Genomic DNA, 10,682 nt, shown 5'->3' with positions numbered 1-10,682 from the left:
GGGGGTTTGCGGGTGTTGTTGTTATTGTGGTGCTGGTGGTTGGGAGATTGGAATCAAACAAGCAAACAAAAGCAAAACGGGAGCGAGCGGGCGAGGGGAAGAGTCTCCGGATTGATTGGCTGCTCTTGCTGTCCTTCTTTAAAGCGAATAAAGGCAGAAAATGACGGGGAGTTATTTTCTTATTCATTTATTTCTTCTTGTTGTTTGTTGTTGTTGCCCCCCCCCACCCCCCCCACACCCTTCCCTTTTGCTTCCTTGCAAACCAACCACTGCAAATCCACGGCTGGGAAGAACAGGGAAAGCATCTTTCCAAGTCAACCAGTGCTTAAAGGGAGCTACTTTGGACGAGAGAGAGAGGCAAAGTGAGACAGAAAGTATGTACTCCCTTTTGTGCATGCCTGTAAAAAAAGAAAGAAAATAGCCACCCAGCTTGATTTTTAATGATTCTTGTCGTTTCGCCGCTCCACGTAGTGATTTTCCCCTTTCCCCCCCCTGTTCCAAGAGGTATTTGTGCCCCTCGCCCCCACTTTTTTGCCCCCTCAGTGACCACTCACTTCAACCCTTCACTTCGGACACTTCATTTTTACCACCGCACGAAGGAAACTCAGCTCATTAAAAAGAGGAAAAAACCACGCGTAAAATCACCGGGATTCGTGTTCATTTTTTAGGGGAACCGGGGGTCCACAGGGGGGGAGGGGGGGCACGACGCCAACGCTTGGCAAAGGAATCTTTTTTGGTGTAGAGCCGCAAAAAATAAACCCACCCACCCCCCCCCTCCCCAGGTCCTTACAACCCGCGACGTGACATTGTCGTGACCAGTCCCCGTCCTCCCAAAGTCCACAGCCCTTCGTGTTCTTCCGACCCAAAACGAACCCTCCACCAACCCCACCAAAAGCAGCCTGATGATTTTCGGAGGGGACCTGGGCGATTTCTGACCCATTTCAAGCGTGGAGGGAGAAAAAATCCCCCCCCCCTCCCTTTAGCTTCTCTCGCCGAGATGGTTTGAGGTGTGTTGGTTTTTTTTTCTGCCCAGTAAAAGGTCACGTTCTGGATTTTTTTTTTGGAGGCTCAAACCCCCCGTAAGGCTGAAACTCTTTTTTTCCCCCTTTTATTCCCACTTTCTCAAGAAGAGGGTAAGACCCAGTAGCCACCCAGATCACCTTTCTTTGATTTTTCATACCTCCAGGGTGTATTTTTCCACTTGGAAAGGCTACATGGGGTGGGTTTTTCTTCCTCCCCGCAAGCAGACAATGAACTAGGCAGGAGAACAGTGATTTTTCCACCTCCTCGAGTGAAAATATTCTTGACAAAATTCAAGCTAAGGGTGGCTATGAAGAAATAGTCCTTATGCCCCAATAACCCCAAGGACGGCACCATCAATATGTTCATTTTTCCAGGGCTCATCCCCCAAAACACCCCTTCCCTGAAGAATCCCACGCCCCCCCGAAAAAATATAATGAAGAAAACAGGCAGAGAGGCTCCTTAATTAACAGCTAATTGACCAGGTGACAGTTTTCCTCCTCTAATCAATAGTATTTCTATTTTTAAATGCCCACTCCCTGCCCAGGCAATGGGGGCAAGGGTGTAAAAAAAAACACAAAAAAAGGAATTAAAATGTTAAAAATATAGTTCTCAGACTTGGGGATGGGATTAGAGAAGAGCTGCTGCCTTTTCCCACTCCTCATCCCTGGATGCAGGAGGGAAAGGTGCAGGATTGTACCTTGAGGCTGGGAAATCCACGTTTCCCTTCAAGTGGCCGGGAAAAGAAAGGACCCGCCACCCCCTCTTAAATGTCCTGAAATAAGAAATATGCAATTGCCTTGCTTCTTTGGAAGGGAAATATCTTGACATTTAGTGTCTGGGGAAAGTGCTGCTCTTTGTCTTGACTGTTTTGGCCGTGTTTAGGTGCGGGGTGGGGGTATTTGATGCGTTTTGCGGGTGCACGCGTGCGACTGCAGCTTTGTATTGTACTTTTAGGTGTTTCATTGTAAACCTCCCCCCCCCCCCCCGACACGCACACAGAGTTTATTTTATATCCTCCCCCCCCCCCCCCCGCCTTTCTTTGCCCTGACCTTCACTGAAAAATGTCATTCCCCTCCTTCCCCACCCCAAAATGAGGGAGGCTTTGGAGAGAGGTACGTGACGTGCGTAAATAAAGAGGAAGAAAGGGGGGGGGCGGGGGGGGGGGGGGGTGGGAAGAAGGGAAAAAAAAAAAAAAGGAAAAAAAAAAAAAAAGCCAAACCAACCCACAACCACTTGAAAAATAGGCAATTTCTCTGCGCAAGCGTTTTTACGCATTTATGCGCTCCCCGCGCTGTCAGATGTCAGCACCCAGCGCTGCTCCGCGGAGAGAAAGAAATAGAGATATATTTTTTAAAAAAAAGCTCTTTACGAGGGGTTTTCAGCACGGTGAGAGGTATGGGGGAGGGGGTTAAGGGGGGTGGGTGTGAAGGTAGGCAGCTCCTCGAGCCCCCGTCCCCACCATGTCCCCGTCCATCCATCCCCCCCATCTTCTTCCTCCTCCTCCTCCTCCGGGCGCGGAGCCCCTTGCGCGGGCGCGGGGACCGCGCAGCCCCGCGCTAACATTGGGCAACAGCGCCATCTCGTGGCCGCGCAAGGGCGCAGCGCCGGGGGCTTTGGGGTGGGGGGCACCGACCCCCATGGATTACCGGGCTGGGGGTTATAAACCATAATCCCTTCCCGGTGCCCTCGGGGGGCGGGGAGAGAGGGGGGGTGTCCTTGGCCACCTCTCCAGCCCCCCCCCCCTAAAAATACTCAGAGGGATTTTTGGTAAAAGCCATTTTTCTCCCCCCACCTCCCCTAGTTTCCCCCCCCCGCCCCCCCCCATTTCCTCCTTTTCTCACCCATCAAAATAATTTAAGAACCCAACACACGCACGCAGGACCAAACCAACCCACCAGATGTGCAACCCCCCCAACCTTCCCCCTTTTTTATCAGTTTTAGCTTCGCATTGGGGTTTGATTTTCTTCTTCTTTCCCCCCCCTCCATCCTTTCCCCCCCCCCCCCTTTTTTTTTTTTTTAACTCCCCCCCCTCCCCTCATCCGAGGAGGGTCTGTTGTTTGTAGCTTGTAGACAAAACATTCCAATAATCCGGTTTCAAAGAGAAGAGCACCCACCTTATTTAAACCATAAAGCAATTAAAGCCAGACGTCTAGCCAGATCTAGGGTCCTGTTTTGTTCCCTCCTATTCAGCCCCGCATAGCAGGGAGACAAACAGAGTTGTAAAAGTGGCATTTTTTTGGCTGCGGAAATGTACCTATGGACAGCTGGAGGGTCCTGTCGGTTTTGTGTGCCTTACAAAAGGGGTAAATTCCCAACCAGGCACACACCCACCACACACGGGAAAAAAAAAAACAACCCACACCAACCCCCAAACCCAACACCAAGACACAACACAACCCCCTCCCGGGATATAAAATACACGAAGGTACCTAGCTTAAATTCTTGGGGGGGGGGGGGGGGGTTGGGGGGTTGTTGGTTTTTTCTCCCCTTTCTCTGGGGGTTCTCGACGCATCTATCCCCGGGGTAAAAACACATGTGCATGTTCACAAGCGCCGGCACACAATGGCTGTATCAGTATGCGCCTGCACACACGCGCCATATGTCAAAGAATGCCGAAATTGGAGCATTTTGATACATTAATCCAGGGAAAAGCTGGCCGGGGGTCGTGCTGCTGGGCTCACACCGCATCTAGCTAGATAGATTTCGGTCTATCTCTATGTCGGGCTTTTAATTGTATGATTTCTTTCGAGCCGCACCGGGGTGGGTCGGTTCTTTGCTTTCTCGAATTCATGGTTTTTGGGCTTCTCCTCTGGCTGCGGTGGAGGAGAAATTCGATGGCTGAGCCGCACCAGCAGCGCTGCCTCCCAGCAGGGCCAAATGGCATTTTATAACTGGTGTAACCCTTCACCGGGGGACGAGGAGGGAGAAGGAGGGGAAGGGGAGGCGGGGGGGGGAGAGATGTAGAGGATACCGGGGGCCTTGCACATGAACTAAAACTGCGGCAAGGATTTTAACCCAAGCCAAGCCACCACCACCACCACCAACAAAAGAAAGCCCCAAGCCAGCAGCTCGGTGGAGACAAAGGGGCATCTCCTGAGCTGCCCGCCGGCTCTAAGGGGGGTCTGGCCGGGGAGATGGGAGGGAGAGGGGTTGGGGAGAAGGAAAAAGGAGGTAGGGGGGGGAAGCAAAAAAAAAAAAAGGGGGGGGGGGACGACAAGGGGAGGGAACAGGCTGTGGTCGCACTGGAAATGAGATCCGCTTGAATGGAAGGGGGGCCAAAATGAACTTCCATACATCATGGCTTTTCAACATCGCTTCAACGCTCCTTGACAAGCCCCTCCAGAGAGAGCCGGGTCCGAAACTGCCTCCAAAGTCCTGTCCAAATCAGGATGGGGGATTATCTTTTTATCCGTTTGGATTTTTATATATATTTTTTTTTTCCCCCCTTCCCCTCCCCAGCCTCCCTCCTCCCCCTTCTTAATTAATAACGAGAAAACGGGGATGATTTCTCCCCTCTCAGGAACCTCTTCCCCGACCCTGCAGCGTTTTATTCTGTATTTAAAGGGAGAAAAGCAGACGGGAGGGAAAATACTAATAACAGCAATAATTTTAAAACAAAATATAAAGAAATACATGAATAGACGTGACTTAGGTGGAGAGATTTCCTCCTTTTTATTTTTTTGTTCCTTTTTTATTTTCTTTTTTTTTGGGGGGTTGGGGGGAGTCCATAAATCTTTCTCTCTGCTAAAATGTTTTCTAACCTGATCATTTCATTGCGCTCGTTGAGGTTGTTGGTTGTTGTTGTTTTTTTTTTTTGGGGGGGTGTTTCTCCCCCCCCCTCCAAACAGACCTAGGACAAAACTGGGATGGTAAAAAAAGGGGCTTTTTAAGCCTCTTCTGCTCCAGGGATGTCTCCGCGGATAAACTGTCCCCCCCCCCAACCCACCCCCCCCCCCCCAGCTCCAGGCACCCCACCTCCGGTGACAAAAAAAAAAAAAAGAAGAAGAAGAAAATAGACCCCGCTTTAAAAGCCGAGGACACAAATCAGGGGGAAGGGAAAAGAAACCTCCAAATGCTTCAGCAAGAAATATTAAAGAGCAATATTTTATGGGATCAGCAGAAGTAATCGCTTCCAGATTTTTTTTTATTTCGGAGGAACCGGGACCAGGGCGACAAACGTATCTCGCTCGCCTGCTCTGGTCTTGATTAGAAAGATTAAAACGCTGCTCCACTCATTTCATTAAAGAAAGGGACCTATAACAAGTTTTTATGATTAAACATCCCTCGCTGCTCGTTTTTTATCCAATCTCCTGCCTCTCGTTTCTCCTTCAGCAGCCTGGAACGAGCCCAGGGAAGGAGCCCTGGATCCTCCCGGCTCCTCGCCCCTGCAGCCCCAGCTCTCCCTGGCAACCCGGGGGGGGGGGGATTTTCACCTTCCCCCTCCCTTCCCTCCTTATTTTATTTAAAAAAATCTCCCTTCTAGGCTGTAAGAAGTGGTTGGTCTAGGGTTTGGTGGGGGGGTTTTTTACGCCTTTTAACCCAAAAATGTGCAGGCAGCCGCATCGCCACCACAATGATTTCCCTTTCTCGCCCCCCCCCCCCCCCCCCCTCCCTTCCCTTCTCCGCCTTAGAAATTTCATTTTTCCCCCCTTTTTTCCTGGTCTGTCTTGCAAAAAGCAGCAATTCCAGCAACCCTCCGGGTTTTGGCAGCCCATCCGTGAGGCAGAAGCTCCCCTTGAGAGGATGGCAGGGAGCGGATGCCTTTGCCAGCTCCTCTATTCCCAGCATCCATATTTAGTCTTTTTACATATCCTTCGATTGCCTGGGGTAATAAATTAGTACAATTAATTATCCCCATCTAAAAATTGATGGCACATATAACCCTTACCTCAGCGCCTTTTTTTTTTTTTTCCCCCTTTTCTTTTTTTTTTTTTTTTTAATTTTATTTATTATTACGGTGCTGCGAAATAGCGCAGGGGAAGGGAGGAAGGAATAGAAGAAGAAAGGAGAAATTTCCGCTCCCCTCCGCGGCTGCGGAGGATGCTCGGGTCCTTCCCGGCACCGCTTGGCAAAGCCCCGAGGCTGTTCCATTGCAAAAAGGTTATTATTATTATTATTTTTTTAATAAAACGACACCTACATACTGATTTTTTTTCCTTTTTTTTTTTTCCTTTTTTTTTTTTCTCCCTTTTTTTTTTTTTTTTTGTCTTCCCGTGTCTTTATATTTACATAGAGCTGCTCTACAATAGCGAACATAACAGTTATTACAGAACGGTTCTGAAGACGAGAATAAAATACACAAATAAGTACAGCAGAAACGTTCAACACATGACAGAACATCATTGAGCCATTTTCCCTTCAGTCTTTTTCCTGTTTTTTTTCTGTGTGTTTTTTTTTTCCTTTTTTTTTTTGTTTAAATCTTCTTTTTTTTCCCCTCTCTTTTTGTACAAAACAGTCACTCACGAGCTCGCGGAATTAAAAAATAAAAATACTGGATCAGCTTTAATTTACGAAATAAAATACCAAAAGAAAAAAACAAACCAACCAACAACACAAAAATAATTAATAATAATAATAAAAATTCAAGTACTTCTTGTGTTTGTTTTCTGAGGAGGACAAAGCAAGGAAGAAGAAAGGAAAACAAACCCCCGGGCCAACCCCCCCAACAACAACAAAAAAAAACACCCAAAAAAACCCACCCCATCTTTCTTTTATTTAGTTGCATTTTAGAAAAGACTCGTGTCCCAAAACGCTTTGCTGTGGCTTTTTTTTTTGCCTAGAACGCTAAACATTCATCCGCACATTCAAAGTCAGAAACATTTCAACCCCCCAAAACGACCTTTTTTTTTTTTTTTTAATATCCTTTTTTTTTTTGTTGGTTTTTCCTTTTTTGTTTTTCCTTTTTTTTTTTTTTCTTTCTTTCTCTCTCTTCTCTCTCCACCCTCGCTTCTCATTGACTGGACTTTGCCAACTTTATTGCTGTTCTTTATCGGTTTTTTCTTTATTCATTTTCTTCATTTTCATTCGCCTGTTCTGAAACCAGATTTTGACTTGGCGTTCAGTGAGATTAAGGACTCTGGCTACTTCGTACCTCCGGTCCCGTGTAAGGTACATATTGAATAAAAACTCTTTTTCCAGTTCCAGGGTCTGATACTTTGTGTAAGGACATCTTTTCTTCCTCGTGGAGCGCGCATGAATCCAATTTGCGACGGGATTGTCTGAGAAAGAAGATTTTATATATATATACATATATATATGTTGGGGGGGGGAGGGGGTAAAAAAAATATATATAAAAAAAATCAATGTATACAGCTGACCTTCCTTTCCTCCCCCCCCTCCACGCCCTGTTGTGTCTATAGAAAGAAACCTGTTTAATTAGGAGATCTTACCTAAATATTTTTAAGTGACCTTCAGAAGAGTTTTATCTGTTTATTTTGGAGGGGTCATTTCCTTCTCTTTTGCTGCTGTTCTCACATAAAAGTTTCACTAAATAAAACTGGAGCAATGGGTTTAAAATAATAATTATCCACATGACTGCTGCTAGCAGTAATCTAAGAACATAGTCATAAAAAGTCAAAATTCCCACCATTTCATAGGCCCATAAACTCTTTTTACAACCTCAGCTCTCCAATACTTTCCCTAGAAGCTTTCCCAGACCTGGAAAGCCCAGTTTGTTGGGTTTATTTTTTTAATATCTTCAAGGATGACACTCGAGGTGTCCCACTGACTCCCAGAAATTGGCTTTTTCTCTCTCTTTCCCCCCCCCCCCCCCCCCCCCTCTCCTTGTTTTCCCCTCAATCTAAAAGACCTTCCAGACCTGCCAGGGCACCCAACCTTTCTCTCCCTTCTTTGGGAGAAGGTTGTTGGGTTCCTTTTTCTCTTCCCCCCACCTCTGCCCGTTTTAGGCAGTTCCCTGCCAGCCAAGGGAAGACTTTTCACCCCCCTGATTCCTCGACTTATTTTTATCACGAGGGTGCCTGGCACCAGCCCGCCTGTCATAAATAGAGGTGTGAGCGCCTTGCCAGATAGACAGCGCGATACCGAGGCACCAAGGTGCTCCCAGATGCTTGTCACCCCGTTTTATCGCTCGGAAATCACCCGCATCTTAGGCCAGGGACCGGATAGGGGGGGTTTTGGGGGGAGGGGGGGGGGGTGGTCCCACCAAACCCAGGGCACGGCTGTGCGGTACCCGGTGGCCGCGCATCCTTCCTGCATCCCCCGCGGATGCTGAGCGGGTCTCCGGGAGGGTTTGGTGAGGAAAGGTTGGGTTTGGGGGCGATTGGATATTATTTGATTGTTGGCTTTTTGGGGGGGAGGCGTTCTTTTTTTTTTTTTTTTTTTTTTAAATCCCCAGAACTGAGCTGCCCTCCTGCCTTCATCTCCCCCCACCCCCCCCAGGAGCTGGTTCCCTCTGCAGCCTGGAGGGGACGGTGATGGTGGCGGTTACCTGACTCCTGTCCCTACAATGTTCAAGGTTTCCTGATGGTTGGGTTGGGCTTTTTTTTTTTTTTTTTTGAGGTGTCCCCCCCCCTCCCTCCCTCTCTCACTTGGGGCTGCAGAAGATGTTTCTTCAAGTGTATGGTCCAATGTCCTGCGCTCGCTGCCTATTTGCCCTCAGCTACCCCCACGCTCTTAGTTTATGCCTTTACAATTCCAATTTTTCCTCCTTACTTCCCCCCTACAGACCCCCCCCCACCCCCAGCCCCCCTCCCAGGGCACCCACCTTTTCATTTATCCCCACGTGTTGGAGCATTTTACATAGAATTTGCACGGCTGGAGCTTTTATTGATTTTTAAAATAGATCAAGAGACACCTCTGCGTTTAGCCAGAGATATCCCTTTCCCCTCCCCCCCCCCCAAAAAAAACCCCAACAACCCAACAAAAAAAACCAACAAAACCCACATCAATGCGTTCACTTCCAGCCAGCTACAACTCTTCCTTGTTCTTTGAAAGTGGAAATATTTGAAAGCAAAGAGGCTTCTCTCTCCGCCTACCCCCCCCCCCCCATCATCTCTCTCCCTCTCACACACGCACTCTCCTGCTCTCTCTCTATTATTTTTTTTGTTGTTGTTAATTCCCCCCGGTGGAAGGTGATGGATATTTGAGCCAAGAAGCCAACAAACCACCCCTCCCCAAGCCCCCCCCGCTCGGTAAAAAAAAAATAAGGAAAAAAAAGAAAAAAAAGGAAAAAGAAACAAGAAAAAAAAAAAAGAGGAAAAAAATTAAAAAAGGAAAGAAAAAAAAAAAGACTAAAGAGCCCAAAACAAAGTAGAAATATTCGCTCTCCGGCTCTGCGAGGCGGACTCGCTCAAACCCCCAGATCTTCCTGCGTATCTGGAGTTTTAGGGTCGGGCTCTCTAAGGTAATTTCATTTTATTGAGTAGGGTCCTGGAAGCCGTAATGCCTCCCCGGGTCGTAAACAAGAATGACTTCGACTTACTAGGGTCTAATTCGTGCTTTTCTTCTTTGTGTTTGCTGGAAGCGATGGCTTCGGACTCCGGGGAAGGAATTGTCTGCGCTGCTCTGTCTCTCAGCTCCCCCGGAGCCGCGTACATGTAGTCCGCGTAGCCGCGGCCGTCGGCGGGGCCACACTCCGCCCGTCGCCCCGGGAAGGCGTCGGGTTTGAGGCCGTAGGGGCGAGCACCGGGGGCGAAGGCCGGGAAGGAGACGGCCCCGGCGAGGGGCTCCAACCAAGTCCTCATGTACCTGGGCTCGGCCCCCACGGGTGCCTGGGGAGCGTAGGGGTGGTAGCCCACGGAGGATTGGGAGTGGACGGGAGCCCAGGAGGTGGTAAAAACGGCCGGTTTGGGGGCGAAACTGCAAGACGGAAAGTCGGCACAGTCCGGGACTAATCCTGACGGTCGGGCAGCAGCCGGGTGGGAGGCAGAGCTGGGGAACCTGGAGGCCAAGAGCTCTTCGTTCTCGTGGCTTATCAAGGAGTCAACATAGTAGTTGCTTATGGGGCCAGAAGCCGACATGGTTCCCCCCTCTTTTACATTCATAAGATTATTGTATGAACTGTATGTGTACTTTTTATCTTCTCATAGAACAATCAGGGCAGGTAATTATTTTTTCAGCCTTTCCCAGTGTGCCATTGGCTGCCCGCCCTCACGTGATTGTATTTACCCAAAAATATAGCGTGGATCAATCCGCAGGTCTCTTTTTTTTTTTTTTTTCCCCTTCTTTCCTTCCCCCCCCTCCTTTCTCTTTTTTTTTTTTTCCCTTTTATTTTTTTTTCCCCCCTATTTTTTTTTTATTTTTTTTAATAAAGCCACCCGGCTTTTCCTTAAACTGGTGGAAACGGGGCGGAGATGGGGAGGAGGGAAAGCTCGGCCGGTCCTCAGCCGGGGGATGCTCTGCCCGCGGGTTGGTTGAGGAAAAAGGGTGGGGGGGGATGGGGGGGGGGTGTGGAGGAAGGCGGGGGGGGGGGGGTTGGAAAAGAGATTTGCCCTGGTGCTGAGGAAGGTGGAAGGTAATTGTAGAAGGTAGCCCAGGAACTATTTCTTGACGTAATTTGTCTCTGTCCTTGGCTTCTTGCAGCTTCTAAGGCTCTAATGGATGCATTAAATTGAATATCGGTGGGAAGTGGGAGAGGGGAAGGAGTGCGGTGGAGGTGGGCTCCCCGCTTGGAGAAAGGGGCTTGGGGGGTGGGTGTGTGT

The 10,682-nt window shown here is 48.6% G+C and overlaps 1 protein-coding gene across 1 annotated transcript; it reads right to left on the bottom strand.

Annotated features, from left to right (window-relative positions):
• Positions 1–6,889: 6,889 nt before the first annotated feature.
• On the bottom strand, positions 6,890–10,038 carry HOXC9 (homeobox C9). The gene is made up of 2 exons (XM_051641432.1): positions 9,464–10,038; positions 6,890–7,241 (listed from the first exon to the last, which is right to left on the bottom strand). The coding sequence occupies exons 1-2, from the start codon at positions 10,023–10,025 to the stop codon at positions 6,997–6,999; spliced, it is 807 nt and encodes a 268-aa protein (XP_051497392.1). The 5' UTR covers positions 10,026–10,038; the 3' UTR covers positions 6,890–6,996.
• Positions 10,039–10,682: the final 644 nt, after the last annotated feature.

This window comes from Apus apus, chromosome 28 (genome assembly GCF_020740795.1).
Source record: "Apus apus isolate bApuApu2 chromosome 28, bApuApu2.pri.cur, whole genome shotgun sequence".
In the NCBI taxonomy this organism is placed as follows: Eukaryota; Metazoa; Chordata; class Aves; order Apodiformes; family Apodidae; genus Apus; species Apus apus.
The sequence above is the reverse complement of the archived record's forward strand: the minus strand, read 5'-3'. Positions and strand labels throughout refer to the sequence as shown.